This window comes from Penaeus japonicus, unplaced genomic scaffold, assembly GCF_977035675.1.
Source record: "Penaeus japonicus unplaced genomic scaffold, GWHDUDI00000001_assembly GWHDUDI00000014, whole genome shotgun sequence".
NCBI lineage: Eukaryota > Metazoa > Arthropoda > Malacostraca > Decapoda > Penaeidae > Penaeus > Penaeus japonicus.
In genome coordinates, this window is record NW_028234416.1 from 12,771,394 (window position 1) to 12,791,393 (window position 20,000).

Consider the following 20,000-nt stretch of genomic DNA (forward strand, 5'->3'; position numbering starts at 1 on the left):
ATATATATATATATATATATATATATATATATATATATGCATGTGTGTGTGTGAGTCCAAGATCAAGAGCCATCCTACTCTACCTTGGACCGCTTGCCAGCCCTCGCGATGTCCTCCTCGTCGCTGCTGCTGCTGTAGGCGCGAGGGGGCGCGAGGCCGCCGTGCCGCTCCGCCTCGTCGTCGCCTGCGGCGCCTGGCACGACGGCTGGCGAGAGCACCGACACGGCGGGGGGCGACGGCATTTCCATGGAGTGGAGGGGGGAGTCTGAGGAGGAGGGGGGGAGGGAGCCCAAGTCGAGGTCCAGCGGAGATGTGAGGTTGTGCGTGAGGGCGTGGCGTCTCAGGTCACAATTCCGACGGAAAACCTGCAAGGAGAGGCAACGGCGCTTATCAGAATGGGCCCAAAGATTGCTCGGGCGGCATGTCATCGGTCACGGGGCGTCTCCACGGCCGCCTAAAGCAACAGCTCTTTGCGCTACCTTGTCACACTGCGGACACGTGTAGGGCTTGATGTCTGTGTGCGTGAGCAGGTGTGTCTTGAGGTTGCTCCTTTGGTTGAAGCTCCTGCCGCAAGTAGGACACTTGTGCGGCGACTCCTCCATGTGCAGGATGCGGTGCACGGCCAGGGTGCGGCTCTGGCAGAATCCCTTGCCGCAGTCCGTGCACTTGAAAGGCTTCTCCTTGCTGTGAATGTACCTGTCGGGAAGACGGAGAGGAGAAACGTGATTAGGAGAAATTGCTTTGAGGAGAACCGATCCAGCGAGACGACAATTGTACGCTTGCCCTCGCACTGGGAATGGCTCTGATGATACGATTTTCCCCAATTATAGTTTACAAGTATAGTCTTTAGGACATATGAAACACCGAGAGCTGGAAGACTGAGTGTCAGTGTTAAATAAACATTCGTGTACCCGGCACAGACTGTCAATTTTAATCACACACGTAATTATATCCCTGTACTCGGGAATCGCTGCAGTTGCTGATATTACCACCTCGATTTTATTTAACGTCCCGGGTAAATGTCTTATCATAACCACAATTTTAATGAAGCATAAAAGTCGTAATTATCATATATATCGTGGTGGATTCAGTGCCACAGTTGCACTCTCTTGCGAAACCGGTCATTAGCGCCACACCTGGGACCCGGAATCACGTGGCATCATGCAAAGGCCACCTCGCTCTCATGTTGCTCATCTCCCGTCCTGCTTCGGAGCCAATCGCGCTGCAACTTCCTGACTCGTATGTTAAAACCCCCGTAAAGGTTTACAAATCCACCTGATTAATATTGATAAACGCCGGAAATGCAAGTGAAGTTATTTGCCACACGATGTATACAGATAAGGCATCTCTTCATTTGGCAATGATTACTTTGAATGCTATCAGCGACTAATTGATACGCGCTTTGATGGAACTGATGATTGCAGCGTCTGATGGGTCATTTGTTCCGTCTCTCTTCCCTTCTCTTGCGATTAGGATATCCGGTCGTTCATCCATCGCTTATTATGCTAATGCAATAGGATATGAGTTATGCATGTTGATACCTGAACTAGTTACATCTAGGAAAGTCGTCGAGAGGTTAGGAATCACAGCATATAAATGGTAATGATAATAGGTATTATGATAATGCTAATATTGGTAAAATAATGAAAACAATGATGATGATGAAAATAAAAATGAAAACAATGAAAATGACAGTGATAATGATGATAATAATAATATCAATGATTATTATCATTATAACATTAACAATGATAATGAAAAAAATGACAATGATATCAATCATGATAATATTAATAATGCAGAGGACAAATGATAACAAAATATATCACACTAGCAACGTTATCACAACCCTGTTCAATACTAACAGTTTCCACCACCGTAGGACTTTGCACACCCTCCCTAAATCTCGAAATCTCAAAGTAAGTATCCCTAAGGACCCCCACGTAGAACCCCAGTAGGCGCCTTCCTTCCCCCGGGGCCGCCCACGTCTCCGGCCTCCTCGAGAACAAAGACCCCCCATCCCTCCCGCCGTCCTAATCACGGTGGGCGCGGGCGTAAGGCGTAATGGCGGGATCTGATTACCTATCGCTGATGGCCAGTGCATTTCGCCGAGCTAATTGGTCGTTGCGGCTAATGGGTTGTTTATGGCGATCTTTCCTTCGTATCTGTGTGTTTGGACACTTTTATAAACACACAAATACGTACGTATATGGATACATAGCTATGTATACATATATATATATATATATATATATATATATATATATATATATATATATATAAATATATAGATATTGTTATATATGTATATGTATATGTATATATGTGTGTATATATATCTGTGTGTGTGTGTGTGTGTGTGTGTGTGTGTGTGTGTGTGTGTGTTTTGGTGTTTGGTCTTATATCTGTTACACACATCTCTTCGTCAGCCTCTTCCCAGAAGCCGAAGAGAACCGATTCTGTATTAATTATGTTGAAACACCTGACCAAGCACTTCATCTGACAGGAAGCGCTTCAGGCTACTTCAATTAACTCGCTCTCCTCATTCAGACTGAGTATGTATCAATCCTAAACTGAAATGATTAGCATATGTAAAACACAAACGAAATCGACAGTACCAGACATAAAAAGTCTAGGTGTCCCAATAGAGGAAATAGGTGGGCGCTGACCACCTCTACACCTCTCTCTCTCTCTCTCTCTCTCTCTCTCTCTCTCTCTCTCTCTCTCTCTCTCTCTCTCTCTCTCTCTCTCTCTCTCTCTCTCTCTCTCTCTCTCCTCTCTCTCTCTCTCTCTCTCTCTCTCCTCTCTCTCTTTCTCTCTCCTCTCTCTCTCCCCCTCCCTCTCTCTCTTCTCTCTCTCTCTCTCTCTCTCTCTCTCTCTCTCTCTTTTCTCTCTCTCTCACCTCTCTCTCTCCTCTCTCTCTCTCCTTCTCTCTCTCTCTCTCTCTCTCTCTCTCTCTCTCTCTCTCTCTCTCTCTCTCCTCTTTCCTCTCTCTCTCTCTCTCTCTCTCTCTCTCTCTCTCTCTCTCTCTCTCTCTCTCTCTTGTTTTCTCTCTCTCTCTCTCTCTCTCGTTCTTGCTCTCTCTCTTTCTCGTTCTCTCTCTCTCTCTCTCTTCCTCTCTCTCTCTCTCTTCCTCTCTCTCTCTCTCTCCCTCTCTCTCTCTCTCTCTCTGTCTCTCTCTCTCCTCTCTCTCTCTCTCTCTCTCTCTCTCTCTCTCTCTCTCTCTCTCTCTCTCTCTCTCTCTCCCTCTCTCTCTGTCCCTCTCTCTCTCTCTCTCTCTCTCTCTCTCTCTCTCTCTCTCTCTCTTTCTCGACGAGTCATTCTGGCCGTCTTCGCTAGAGATCGCCCATTATAGGTTTATCTTGGCATTAGCTTAGATGTAATTCGTGTTACTATGTCTTAGTAATTCCTACTAAATTTGAACGTGTCATCAATAGCTGTTGACTACATTCTTAAAGATGTAAGGAATAACAATGCTATTGATATTTTTTTGCTGCTTTATGAGCATTACCATGTCGGCGAAATTAGTTTGACGCGGTATGGTGTTCGACTGAGCCATAGTGCACGCCGGCCGCCAGTCACTTGTCATTAATTATCCCGCTCACCGCCAGAGGGCTTGTGCGTGTTGCCGCCTCATAGGAACTTCCCTTTTACCATAACTGACCAGCTTAGTCAGCCTTTCAGAGTTTCGAGAAAGAAATTGTGCAGCTTTTTTTTCGTATTTAGGAAAGTGAGATGATCATGTATGGAAATTCAAATGTAATTTATGCGTTTCACCACAGCAGTTCTTTTTACATGCGGTTGCCACTTTCCATATCATTCCATGAAGTATATTTTTCTGACACATACAGGCACGAGAGAAGAATAATATCCATATAAAACTTCATTTTACATATCTTTAAATACAGTTATAGACGCTACCAAACTCCTGATATAAAGGAAAGGATGGGTAGTATTCATGCATTTTTTTAAAGATACAGTAATATATGAGAATACGAAAATTACACATGTACTTCTTAGCTTCCCAAAATACTTTTACAAAACGATTATACAGTGAGAGAGAGAGGGGGGGGAGAGAGGGAGGGAGGGAGGGAGAGAGAGAAATCGAAAGACTAGACTTTTAGGAAAAAGAAAGTATTAATGGCAAAATCCTTCCCGGGGAACAATGATATAAAGGGCCAGCCGCCGGTAGATAGGGTGTTGTGGGACCGCAACGCTGGCTTAACTAATCAGCACCAGGACGTTGGTTGTATGCAAAGTAGCAGAGGGTGAGCCCCCCCCCCCCCCCCCGGCTCACCGCGGCTCGTCCACCTTCCACGCCCGCTCGCTCTCACACCCACCCACCCTCATGCTCTCCCTTCTGGATACCCACTTTGATATATCCATTCACTCGCCCATGAACATCCTTCCTGCCTTGTATTCGAATCTGAATCCCGCGTTCGCAAGCGGGTTCTATCCCACTCTTTTTCTTTTCCCTTTTAATGTCTTACGGAAAGAAAAAAGAAGTATTTCAATGTACCTTTCCCGAGTCGACGCAACCGACTTTCGAGGCTACCAGCGCTTCCCCGGGCACAAAGGGGGCCGGGCGCTTAACAGGCAGGTCGCCTCACGGGAAACCATGCTTTCGCCGAGGTGAGGCAGGACTCCCTCTCGCCCTGCCCGCTGTTGTGGCCGTGTTTAACCGCCCGCATCCGTTACGTCACGACACCTAGTGCAGGTCAGTTTGCTTGTATAAATGTTAAAACGTCGCGATCGCCGATTGTAACACCGACAACATCCTAATTCACGAAACTGCCTCGTGCGCCGAGCAAGTGTCGCGAAGCAGACCCGACGAACGAGCATCGCAAGAGTCACCTTGCGAGAGAAAAGATATAAAGTGAGAGAGGATCCGATCGCACTCGTCCCTGGCGCAGCGGCGTGTGCAGATGCCCTTCAACGCTCGTTGTCTCTGAGTCAATGACCCTTATCGCTCTTGCATCCTAATGTTCGAATCGAATCCCCTTCCCCAGTGGAGATATACATTAATTCTCGCCGAATATATACGCGTAGCCATAAAAGAGTTTCGAATTGCATCGTTCCCCGTCCCTAGTCACAACCTGCTTCCATAGATCATGGTCCCGCAGGTTTAAATTCCCATAAGGTGTAATCTCCCTCGACATCGCCGCACGCTGTTAGAACCCTTAAACAGCCTCGCCTGAACGTATTCTCCTTTTTTCTAAGGTGTCTTCACCCTAGAGGGGGATTTCGGAAAAAGTGAATATCGGTTCGACAGAGTGACAAGGGGTTGGATTCTACATTCTTCACTTGTCTCTACGCATTGGTGTCTGGAGTCCCCTGTTGCTCGACCCATTCACAAGGTTGTCTGTGTCCTTGATGTTCACAGGAGTAGGTGTTGAGGTATGTGGACGTGGGAGTGTGCGTGTATGTGTGTGTGTGAGGCAGAGGATTTGTTTGTGTGTTTATGTGCATTGTAAGTACATATGTCTGAGGCTCTCCCTGGCTTATACGATGTATTCGTTGGCGTTGGGTTTTGTTACGGAGCATGTTCGTTTTCAGGCATTTGTTTCTCGCTTGCTTGCTCGATGGTATTCCTTCTTATTTGAAAGTATATATCATATACATATATATGTGTGTGTGTATATATATATATATATACATATGTATAAATATGTATATATGTGTGTGTATATATATATATATATATATATATATATATATGTATATGTATATGTATATATATATATATATATATATATATATATATATATATATATATATGTCTGTGTGTGTGTGTGTGTGTGTGTATAAATATATATGTATTTATTATATTTTTTCTTTCTTTTTTAGATTTATTTGTATCAGGTAACAAAAATCTATAAAAAACATATATGCAATCAAACTCTCATCACACAAACCCGACTGCAAAAAACAAATGTTATAATGACTAGCGATTGCACCGCATAGTTCGGCGTTTTCTCCCCCTTATTTAGCGATAGTAATACTATTCTCGTCTTGGTGTATGTACGCAACCCATTATAAAAAAAAATCTTAAGCTAACGACAATGATAGTTACGACGTAACTAAAAAAAATGAAAGTCGTTGTGCAGTAATACCAGTGGTCGCAATGGTTCTTTTGCAATTATTCTTGTGTTGGCACCAGTAGCAGCTGTAGTGGTATTATCTTTATTTGTTAATGTTTTTTCACACCTGTTGGTGTCAGTACAATAACGCGAACACCTGCACTTATCTGGCAACAGGGGAAATATGATTCGCAACTCAGTGTCTCTCTCGTATTGTTATTTTCGTATCGAGTTGTTATTTTCAAAAATCGACCTTACAAGAACAAGGTGAGAATGTTAGGCCTATAATATTGATCGAGGGAACTCCATATGAGACGCGTACCTTTTTTTTTTCTTGTTTTTCACTTATTTTTTTTTTCATATGCATATAAATGTATTCTCGTGTGGAAAATTATACGACATATACGGGATTGGAATAACAACAGCTGTTGAATCTACACCTGTCTTTACACACTACTGTACCTTTGCTCGTTACAGGAAATATATATTCTTATAAAAATAAAATTATACATTTTCTCTTATAATACAAATGACCCGATGGAAATGTATGTCTTCTTGGGCTTCTAAACTGCCGATGGTTTGTATTGACTTCGTGGGGTTCAATTTGGGATCATCTGCAGGCTAAAAGGATGGATGATAGAATGCAAGAAATCGTTGCCTTTAATAGTGCGTGCGTGCGTGCTTGTGTGTGTGTGTGTCTTACCTAGTTTTCTCAAATACATGTGTGTGTGTGTGTGTGTGTGTGTGTGTGTGTGTGTGTGTGTGTGTGTGTGTGTGTGTGTGTGTGTGTGTGTGTGTGTGTGTGTTTCTTACCTAATTGTCTCAATACAGAAAAGAGAGCTGAGCTCAGGAGGCCCCGTGTGATATATTTAATTTATCATATAACTTTTTGAAGTGATGTACGTTTCTAGCACATACAAGGCGTTCTGGTGTGTGTGTGTGTGTGTGTGTGTGTGTGTGTGTGTGTGTGTGTGTGTGTGTGTGTGTGTGTGTGTGTGTGTGTGTGTGTGTGTTTGAATTACTGACTAACTAGAATGATCATGATTGTCCGACTATCAGTATCGTCGTCCTTAACTATCCAGTCTATCATATATTTATCAAGACTATCATCATAATTTTCAACATAGTCTCATACGAGTGATACTGCTTTTATCATTCATATTATCATCACCATTGTCACCGCTTCCATTATTGCTGTCAGTATCACAAGCACCATAAATCAATCACGTGATCAGGTGAAATAATCTGCCAGAAGAATAATGGTTTACGGGGGAAGGGGGGAGGGGGACAGGTAGGAAGGGCTATGCGTGAGGGTTCCTGGAAACCCCTGGAAACAATATTCACAAACTTCCAAGATAGGGAAGTTGGGAAGAAGTATGGGAAAGGAGGAGGGAAGGGGAGAGGGAGGTAAGGAAGGAAGAGGAAGGGGAGAGGGAGGTAAGGAAGGAAGAGGAAGGGGAGGGGAAGGAGGAAGAGGAGGGGGAGGAGGAGAAGGAGGACGAGAAAGCGGAAGAGGAGGAGGGAAAGGAGAAGGAGGAGGTAGAAAAGGGAATTGGGTAAGAGTTACGGAAAAGGGTTGGAGGAAGAGGAAAGAGTAGATGGTACCAAAAATGATGATGATGATGATGAGGAGGAGGAGGAGGGGGAGGGGGAGTAAGAAGAGGAAGAAGAAGAAGAGTCACCATCTCACTGCTCTGACTGACCAACATGGTATCGTTCCGGTGGTACAATGCGCTCCGTTTTAAGACATTTTTTTTTAATTCTTTCTTCCCTCTTCTTCTTTGCCTGTTTCTTCTCTCCTCCTTCCCCTCTCTCTCCTTCTGATTGTTTTTCCTCTCTCTCGTCTCCTCTTTTCTTTCCTCCCTCTCCATTCTTCTCCCCTGTCTCTGTCTCTCCTTCTTCGCTCTTTCCTCCATCCTCTCCTCGGCTTCCATTTCTTCCCATCCTCTTCACATACCTTTCTTCCCTGTCTTCTCTCCTCCCTCCTTTCCCCCTACCCTTCCTCTATCATTCTATCTTATCTTAATCATTATTGTCTTCCCTCTATATTTCCTGCTTTGCCTCCTATGCCTTCTTTCAACAACTGTTCCCAAAATGATATTCACATAAAAAAAAAAATGCAATAATGACTCAGTGCAAAATTCACAGGAAATCGTATCCGAAAATGTTTCAGCGTGTGATGCTTTCGGTAATGATTCAACTCTTTAAACGGAATTAGAATTAATAAACTGAAATGGAAATCTAATCAAGATTACATATGAATAAATTGGAATGTTTATCTAACAGAATATAATAGTTATTCTCGCAAAACTGTGAATCATGCAGACTGTAATTTTCCTAAAAGAGGTCTGTAGTTGATTGGTTCATATCTGGTTCGTAAATTAAAATCTTAATGAATGCATTTCTTTACTTGCATGTTGCATATGAATCATGTTGGTGATGCATGTGCCTGTTACAGCTCTGCTCTCGAAATGTATCTTTAGGCGGAATCACATTTCAAAAATGGAATAGACTAACGAGAAATAAAACCTGACCTCCAGGTGTTTCATCTACAAGTCAGCCCAAAAATGACTTTACAGAGTAATTGCAGGCCCGTTCCATACGCTTACATTTCCCCCATGTAGTGCACACACATATTTGATACGATGTGCAAATGTTTGATATATATATTTGGTGTATACTTTTTTCTCTCTCTAAACCGTAACCGATTAATATCTCTCTAACGTATTCTCTATTTTCAGAAGTGTATTTTTCATCTCTCAATAGCTGTTACATGTGGTTTCCGGATGACTGTGCTGGGGTCATCGGGTACACAAGACTGAAATGTACAAAGATGAGAGCTGCAAGATCACAATCGCAGTCGGCCATAATTAGAAGCAGCTGCAAGCACAGGCTCTCTGCATTCGGCGTCAAGCTACAGGCGTAATGCAGCCAACGCCTGAGTCATGTCTATGCAACTCGAGTCACCGCAGCTACTTGACAAGATCTTGACAAGCAAACATAGCAAGTGCGTGTTAACAAAAAAGCAAGCAGATATAAACACCTAGAAAGCACACGCCCCGCAAGCCAGCAATGACCTCAACCCACGACATTTGTTGAGTTGAAACTGTCAACATAGCAAAGGAAGTGACACTCGCGTGTGCCGCGTCCGCTCTCACGCCTTGTCTACGTAACACCTTTTTGGGTCCTGATGCAAGGCGATCCTCACTCTGTTTGCGAACCACACCCATGCGCATATATTTGCATATATAGATTGCTTTTCCGTGAGTGGAAACAGTTAGAGACGGATTATCAGATAATCTACTATTTAATGCAAAAGATGTTCAAAATACTGCAGAAATCGGAACTTCATTTTCTTCACTAAACGAGTTATTTAAAGGAGTCTCATCTCAGTTAAAGTGGCGACCTCTATGACTAAAAAGGGAAAGAACGTCATGTTATTGAGAGGCAACGCTAGAGTAGTTACAAATGTGACACATCTATCTATGGTTTCCTAAAGGTGAAATGACCCTGGAGCTAACCGTAACTCGTAGAAATTAGAGTCATGAGTTGAAAGTGGAAGTTCATTTATCAAGCGGGAATGATTATAGCCTTCGAATTCTTTGGATGATTACTTCGCATATGTAAAAATGACACGAACCTCATGAATTCCGTGATAATGATGGATTCTGTTCAGATCTCTTATAGATTAATGGAAGTCTGGCACATGCTGACAAATATCACATACCACTTTATTTTTTCCTACATCATGTCATCTTGGTCTAAGTCAGAAAAAAAACAAGGGTTACAGCAAATCAATAGAAGTATGGCGACAACGATAGCTATAAATTGATATCATGAATATCAACCGTTAAGATTCACGTGCGAGAAAACAAAACAAAAATATAAAATATCGCAGCCGTAATATTAATGAGATGTTTCATATCTCGTGATACTAATCTTGATAACCTTTGCCCTTCCGGTAGTGTTTATGTTGACGTCGTATGCATGTTGAAAAAAAGACTCAAGCCCCGATACTGACATTAACAATAGAAGATAAAGATATACATTTTTTTTTATTTACTAAAGTAACCATGCGTTGATTAATGGGATCAAGGTGCCCTTATCATGACTAATTATACAAACGAAAGATGTTTCTAAAGAGTTGGTAATAGTGAAGAATATGCTGTTTAATGGTAGAAATGAGAGAGAGCAAGATTTTTTTTAGTCCTACACGAAGCTATCCTTATGAGTTCTTAAAGATTATAACATTAGTGTTGCGAATTTAAAATCATAATCATCATGATATTCATCTAAATATATCCATATAATAGCCCTTTCCGTGCTATTATCTTCCCCATTTGAATGTGGTCATGCTATCACAAATATTCTCAATGACTGCCATTCACCCGATCAAAACGATCTCCATTCTAATAAAAGCTAATGATTATAATTACATTTAGATCATTGATATGCGTCATCATCATCGCTGTCTATAGATTCAACATGCTTAATCTATCATTTCAATTGATAATTTTGTTACATTTGTTGCCGCTCTATGCGCTGTGGCTTTGTTTTATAATAATAATAACAATGATAATAACAATAAAAACAATATTGATCATGATATTGAGAACAGTAGTAATAATAATCAGGATATTGAAAATGATAATGGTGATAATACAAATGATAACGATAATAATTACAATTCATAATGATGGTAATAATGACAACAACAATTATAAAAGTCATAATAATAATAATTATGATAATGATGTTAATAACAATGATAATGGTGATGATGATAATAGTAGTAATTATAATAGTAATAATAATGATGGTAATAGTAAAAAAAATATATAATAGTAATGATAATGATGATAATAATATCAACAGCAATGATAATGATAACAACAACAATGATGATAATACCAGCAGTAACAATAATTATAATTATAATAATAACAATAGTAATGATAATGATAATAAGAATGATACAAATAATGATGATAATAAAGATGCTAATGATGATAATGGTAATAATGATTATATGATGATAACATTGATAATGATGATAATGATAATGATGATGATTAATAGGAAAAATAACAAATATAATCTAGATAATAACAATGATGAAAATTGATCCTCGTAACAATAATAATAAAAATATGTTATCAACTTCAACGACAATAAAGTAATAATCGCGGTGAAAATAATATTAATCTTAATAACAAAAATACTGTTAAAATGCCATAACAAAAAGGAACTCAATCATAATAATGATGGTAATAACAACAACAACAATGATGATAGCAATAACAAGGATGATTATGATGATAATGATGATTAAATATCATAACGATAAAAACATGGGCAACGCTTATTACTGTTATCACCATTATCATATCCATTACTGTTATTGATAATTCAACCAACTTTATTATTGCCATCGTCTTTAATATTAATAGTGGTATCTATCACTCGTTGTTAACTAATGTCTTTATTATCACCATTGTTATTATCATCATTTTATTGTTATTATCGGTAATATTATCATCACTACTACTGTTATCATTATAATCACTATCATTGTTGCTACTGTTTTATTATAATTTAATTGTCGTTATCATTATCATTATCAATATTGCTATCAATAGTATTATAAGCATTGTTATTGATATTCATGTTTTACTATTCAACATCATTATAGTTGATATGATCATTACCATTATCATTATCATCATCATGGTGTTAACACCTGCATTGTTATTTTCATCACTGTTTGTTTTATGATAACTAATTTACTTGCATTTTTATCATCATCAATACTGTTTTCACGTTATTATTATCATTATGATTGTTATCATTATTACCTCCACCATGAGGAGAGGCTATTTATTTGGCTCGTATTTACTGATAATGTGATTAGTTTCTTGTAACTGCAATGAAATTTATGGGTGGTGTGGCCATGGCCCAGGGATCAGTTGATCAGATTTTGGTAATAGACTGGATTTACATGTAGATCAAGGCTAAAAGAAAAAGCCAGTAAAATATTTTTTTTTCTTTAAAGCCTGTGGTATACTCATGTAATTTGAAACTGGATTATTGGGCGTTGGAGGAGGTCTGCGCTCTAAAGGCTTTCTAATTGCTATTGTTATTACTATTCTGCCATTGTGAGGACTATTATCACATCTGTTACAGTTATCTTTACCAATAGCATCGCTATTACAATCATTAATAGTAATATCGATAAAAGCGTACCATTGTCAATTTTATTATCACTATCGTCCCTATCATCATCATCATCCGTTTTATCATTCTTGTTATTATCACTAGTATTGTTAATATATATGTTCATACATCACTTGTATTGTCTGTGTGTGTACATATATATATATATATATATATACATATATATATATATATATATATATATATATATATATATATATATATATATATATATTATATATATATATATATATATATTATATATATATATATATATATATATATATATATATATATATATATATATATATATATATGTATATATATATATTAATATATATATAATATATATATATATATATATATATATTATAATATATATATATATATATATATGAATATATATATATATATATATATATATATATATATATGTATGTATATATATATTTTTTTTTTTCTTTCTTTCTTTTTAATTTCTAATCTTCTTTCCTTAGTACCCTTTTCATTATCATCATCATCGTTTCTATTAATGCTATCAATTATATTGATGTAGGTATTATTGTCCTCTTCAGCATTATTTACATGATTATCATTATCAGTTATATCATCAGTGTCATTATCATTAGTCTGAGTTTTATCAATTTTATCATTATCATCATTATTTTCATTATCGTCATATTTCTTCATCATTATCATTATCATTATTATTGTTCTCACTATGATTCTCATGCCATTATAACCAGGGTCATTATCATCATAATTACAAACATTATAAAACTGGGTATCATCTTCCTTCTCATTATTATGCTCATTATCGTGTTACTGTTAATATCATTATCATTCTTATTGTTATTATAATTATCTTTTCATCTTATTGCAAATGCATTAACATTATTTTTGCAACTATATTATTGCTGTTATTGATTACCATGACCAATGTTGTCATCGTCATCATCATCTTTATCCTTTTTATTATCATTATCTTGTTATTGTTAATTTTATCATCGTCATTATCATCATTATCATTATTACTATTATTATTGATGTTATTATTGTTATCATTATTATCATCATTGTTATCATTAACATTATAATCATGAATATCATTGCCATTATGATAATTACTATCACCATTACCATCATTATCATAATTACGGGCTTTTATCATTATCATCCTTATAAATGTGATTATTCTTACTATCAATGAATCCTTTTCATTATCATTAAAATCATTATTAACATTATTAATCCCCATCACTATCCTTATTCAGTTTATAATCATCATCATCATCATTTTTGTTATCATTATAATCATTAATATCATCTTCATTATCATTACTACTATCATCATCATTTATCGTTATCATAATTATCCCTATCATTATTATTATTATCCTTATCCTAATTATTACCATTACGATTATCATTAGTATCGTCATTACCACCTGCATTATAATTATCATTTATCATACGATTACTTTCACCATTAGTGTTATTGTGTTAATATCTAAGCCAATTATAAAGATCGGTTGATGTTACTAGTATTATAATTATTATTATTTCCCGATTGCCGTGATTTGTGGTTTTATTAAGATTGTCATTAATGAAGATGAAATTGATAATGATGGTAATAATGATAATGATGATAATAATTATATTACTGCTAATAATAATGATGATGGAAATTATTGTAATAATAATAATAATGATGATAATCATAATAATGAGTATAGTCTTGATGATAATAATGATAATGATAATAGCAACAAATATAATAATAATGATGATAATAATAATAATAATGATAACAATGATCCTAATGATACTAATGATAATAGTAATAATAATAACAACAATAATAATAATAAAAAAAATTGCAGCAATGATAATAAGGATAATAGCTATGATAATGATAACATCAACAATATTATCTTCATGATTATCATAATTATAATCATTAAATTTATTACCATTGACATTATTACTATACCTATTACCATCATTGTCATTACTATTTTGACTATAAAGGACACTGATAATAATAATGATAGTAATAGTACTACTATTAATGATAATTACAATAAAGATAATGATAATGATGAATTATTTATTTCAAACTGATTTCATTCATTAATGATCAGTAAAATTGCCAGCTTTGATCATAACGATAATGGCAATATGGCAACGACTATAAGACCAATTGTGATAACTACTAAGATAATAATTGTAATGGTGATAACGATAACAAAATATTTCAGTGATAACGCTAAAAATATCTATAGTAACAGTAATCATAATAAAAATCAGTAAAATGTGAAGGCAGCTGTAATTATCATTATCAGTATTGTTATTATTATCTGTGTTATCGTCATCATCATTATAAAGATACAATGATGATAATAATAATCATGATGTAATGACATTAATGACATTGATATGTCAGTAATGAAAATTTTAAAGATAATGATGATGATGATGATGATGATGATGATGAAATCTTATATAAGATAACAATAGACTAAAATAATGATTATAATAAGGATAATAACAGATGATAATAATAATGGCAAAAATGAAGCAAAGATTATCATAATGTTTATAAGAATGATAATAATAATAACAACAATAATAGAAATGATGAAAATTATAATGATAACAAATATTGACTATGGAAACGATGATGATAATCACAATAATAACAATGATAATGATAATAGTAAAAGTAAGAATGATAACAACAAAACTTATAATAATAAAAGGAATAATAAGTTGATAATAATGATAATAATAATAATGACAGTAATTGCAATAAAAATGATATTGATGATGATAATAGTAATAATGCTGATATCAATCAGAATAGCAATTATTATTTTATTATCAATGATAATAAAATAATAAACAATGTTAATGATGTTGATGATGATGATAATGATAAAAATAATGACAATAATAATAGTAATAGTAAGGATGATGATGTAATGATGATGCTGATGATTATCATTATTATTAACATTTAATTGTCACATTGACGATTATGACAATGGCAAAAGCACAAATAATAATAATTACAATTATGACGAACGATTAACAATGATAATAGTAATGATGATATTGATAATATAGAAATGATAACACCAACTAAAAACAAAGTTATCATAATCGTAATTACAACCTCAATGACGATAATGACGGTAATGATAATAATGATAATGAGGATAGTATCATTCTAATGATAATGATGATAACACTGATGATGATAATGACAGCAAATTAATGGTGATAATTAACTGAAAATTACATCACTGATACTAATGCTAATGATGCCAATAATAACAATAATTATTATAACGAGGATTATGATATAGATATTAATATGTTTTTGCAATAATAATAACTAACAACCTAGAAATATAATTATGATAATGATGATAATCATAATAATGTAAATATAATTAATAACAATAATGATGATGATGATAATGATTATAATGACAATGATCATGATGATGACAATGATTATGGCAATAATGACAATGATAATGATGATAATAACAACAATAATATTAATTAATATGATAATGATAATAATAATGTTAATGATAATGATAAAAATAGCAACGAAGATAATGGTAATAATAGTAATAATAAAAAATGTAGTAACAATGATAATAATAATAACAGTGATATTAATAATGATAATATGAGTAACGATAATGATGATGATGATGATCATAATAGTGATAAAGATAATGACAATGATAATGATAATAATAATGAAAATAATGATAATAATAATAATAATACTAACAACAACAATAATAATAATAACAATAACAATAATGATAATAATAATAATAATAATAATAATGATAATAATAACAATAATCATAATGATGATGATAATGTTCATCGTCATTATCATACTACTGATAATAATGATAATAATGATAACAATAAAGATAATGATAATAATGATACTGATATTACTACTAGCAATAATGATAGTAATTATGATATTAATGATGAAGATGATGATAATGATAATGATAGAAAGGATATTATTATCATCATTGTTATCATTATTATAAGAACAATTTTGCTAATGATAATTACAATGTTAACAAAAATAACAATAGTTATGATAATAAAGATAATGATAATAATAATAACAATGATAATGATGATAAAATAATAATAATGATAAAAATAATAATAAAATAATAATGATGATAATAATGATAAAATAATAATAATGATTAATAATAAAATTATAATAATGACGATAATAATAATATTATTAATGATAATCATAATAGCATTAATAATAATAGTAGTAGCCCTAATAGTGATAATAGTAGCAGTAATGACTATAGTAAGAGTAATAATAATGATAATAAAGGTGATAATAATAATAACGATGTTAATGATAATGATAATCATAATGATTATAATATAGTAATTATAATAATGTTTATGATGATAAGGATGATAATAATGATATTAACAATAACAATAATAATGATAATAATAATGATGATAATGATGTTAACAATAAGGATGACAATGATGATAATAATAAAACAATAATTATGGTAATAATGATAATGTTGATGACAATAATCAAAAAATAATAAAAATGAAAATAATAATGATAATAATAATGACAATAAATAGCGATAATAATAATGATGATGATAAAAAGATTTGGGTGATGATAAGAATCACAATAATAATAACGATAATGACAACGCTAATATTGATGATAATGCTAATAGTAAATATACAAATAATGGTAATGATGATAACAATAATGATAATTATAATGATAAAATAATGATAATGATAATAATAATAATAATAATAATAATAATAATAATAATAATAATAATAATAATGATAATGATAATGATAATAATAATAATAATAATAATAATAATAATAACAATAATAATAATAATAATAATAACAATAACAATAATAAGAATAAGAATGATAATGATAACAAAAATAATGATAATAATGCTAAAGATAATGATGATAACAATGAGAATAATAATATTGATAATAATGATAATGATTCTAACGATAGCAATAGATGTTATTACCAATATAACAATATATATCATTATCATTAGCAATATATTTGTTATTAACTCTATAGCAGTATATATTGTTATTTGTTAATTATGATTATGACAATAATAATGACAATATGGCAATGTTAATGATAATGATAATTATAATGATGATAATAATGAGTATGATAATAATAATGATAATAATGATAATGGTAATACTAATGATAATAGCGTCAGTGATGATGATGATGATGATGATAATAATTATAATAATAATAATAATAATAATAATAATAATAATAATAATGATAATGATAATAATAATAATGATAATAATAATTATAATAATAATGATAATAATAATAATAATAATAATAATAATAATAATAATGATAATAATGATGATGATGATGATAATGATAATGATGATGATGATGATAATAATAATAATAATAATAATAATAATAATAATAATGATAATAATAATAATAATAATAATAATAAAAACAATAATGACAATAACAATAATAATAATGATAATGATACTACTACTACTACTAATAATAACAATAATAATGACAATAATGGTGATGTTAATAGAAATAAAAACAAAAACAATAATAACAATAATGATAACCATAATTATCATATTGTTCTAGATATCAGTACTATCACCATCACTGTTTTCATTACCATTATCTTCACCACCACCATCCTAATCAGTCATCAGTATATTCATTGTTTACATAGTCATCTCTGAAGCAATTATTATATTTATCTATTATTATTATTATCTATTTATCAGCACCAGTATCATTACCGTTATCTTCCTTTCAAATAACAATAACACCTGCAGCGTTATTAAGTAAAATGTTATTGTCATTCATAATTTGATCATAATTTCCTTGTTATCATTACCATTAATAAAACTAAAAATTATATTACACTGACATTGCTTTAAATCGTGTTTATTCGTGTTTGTCTAAAAAGATGTATAATTCGTTCACTATCTATTTTTACCAATGTACAAAATCAGTACTGATTATCAACACTGCAACGTTGCATGGAGATGAAGTCATCAACTGATGAAAATATTTTGTCCTATTTCTGCCATGAGGCATGTCTACAATAATCACATCATTTATGTTGACAAAAGCAGGAACATGTATGTATCTTAATCACTCTCACTCCCTCGAATAGTCAGTGTCTGTTTATTGCACCTTTTTTTTATCAATACAGTGCGTTGAAGCCCAAACTCTGTCATTGGATCCTAAACTGACCATGTGTTGCTATTGCAATGTTTTACCTGTAGTATTTAATGCGTCCTTCGGCAACCCTGCTTTACTCTACTTCAAGTCCGACCGCGTGAGGCGAAAATTTGAGGGCGCCCCCAAGGGTGTCCCCTGAGGGCGCCCCCCGAGGCCGTCCCCCGAGGGTGTCCCTTAGGGTGTTCGGAGGTCATTACCTGAGATCACACTCAACTCACCTGTGGTCTCGCAGATGGTCTTGGCGCCGGAAGGCCTTGCCGCAGATGTCGCAGGTGTAGGGCCGCTCGTCCGTGTGCGTGCGCTCGTGTATCAGGAGGTTGTAGCTCTTGGTGAAGTGGCGGTTGCAATATTTGCAGATGAATTGCTTTTTAGGTCTTGGGGCCCGCCCTCTCCCCCCGCCGGCCCGACGGTACCCCAGGGGAGGATGCTGGTGTTGCTGTTGCTGCTGCTGTTGTTGTTGCTGCGCCAACATCGACTGATACAGAGGATTGAGGAGCAGCGGGTACGTGTCGGCGAGGAGCGGAAGCGACCTGACGGAGGACATGAGCGGCGCCACCTGCGCCAGGTTAGCGGCTGCCGTCGCCGCTGCCGCCGCCGACACCGCGGGAGGCGGCGGGGGTGTGGCGCCACTGGGGCGTTTCTCCCCTTCGGACACGCTCTCCGCCAGGCGCGAGAAGTCGAACTTCTTGTTGGAGGAGGCGAGGGCGTCGGCCGGGCGCGGCTGCGTGAGGCGCGAGAGCCCGGAGAGTGCCAGGTAGGACTCGAAGGCCGCCAGGTTGAGCGCCGCGAGGTCAGGCAGCGGCGCGCGCCCCACGGACGGGAACACGGCCGTGAAGGCGGACGCCCGCGGCACCATCGACAGCGCCGACGCCGCGGCCAGCGAGGACACCGGAAGTGTGGGCGGCGGAGGGCGCGGGGGCGGTGGGGAGGGAGCAGGGGGGGCGGGGCGGGGCTCAGCCATGACGGAGGCGGCGGGCGGCGGAGGCGACGAGGGCACGAGGGGCCGGGGGTCGAGCGTCATGGCGGGTGCGATCACCGCGGTGGCCGGACAGTGACTGCGGCGGCGGTGGCCAGCTCTCCTGGCTCCCGCCACCACCGGCGCCCCATTGGCGGAGCAGCCGCACGGCCACGCCCCGCACTGCGGTAGCTGTTCAGCCGCTCGACCCGCGTACCGCTCCCGACCCGAACACCCGCCGACCGGGATGATCCAGCTTTCCGACCACCTCGGCCTGCCTCCCCGGCCCTCGCTACGCCTCACTTAGGATGCCGGAGAACGTCCAGCTGGCTCCCCTCTTCGGAATAATGCATTTAATAAAAAAGAGAGTAACCTGAAGTAGTTCACCCGGCGGAGAGTG

The 20,000-nt window shown here is 35.7% G+C and overlaps 1 protein-coding gene across 1 annotated transcript in view; it reads right to left on the reverse strand.

The window, feature by feature from the left end:
- LOC122265158 (uncharacterized) overlaps nt 1-20,000 on the reverse strand; it is a 22,198-nt gene that overhangs the window by 2,138 nt on the left and 60 nt on the right. Inside the window, exons 1-3 of the mRNA XM_086543932.1 lie at nt 18,864-20,000; nt 480-696; nt 84-365 (exon numbers count right to left, since the gene is read on the reverse strand). The exon at nt 18,864-20,000 is cut by the window's right edge and continues 60 nt beyond it. Coding sequence (XP_086400058.1) covers nt 84-365; nt 480-696; nt 18,864-19,666 — 1,302 coding nt within the window. The 5' untranslated portion in view covers nt 19,667-20,000. The remainder of the gene's footprint in view (nt 1-83; nt 366-479; nt 697-18,863) is intronic.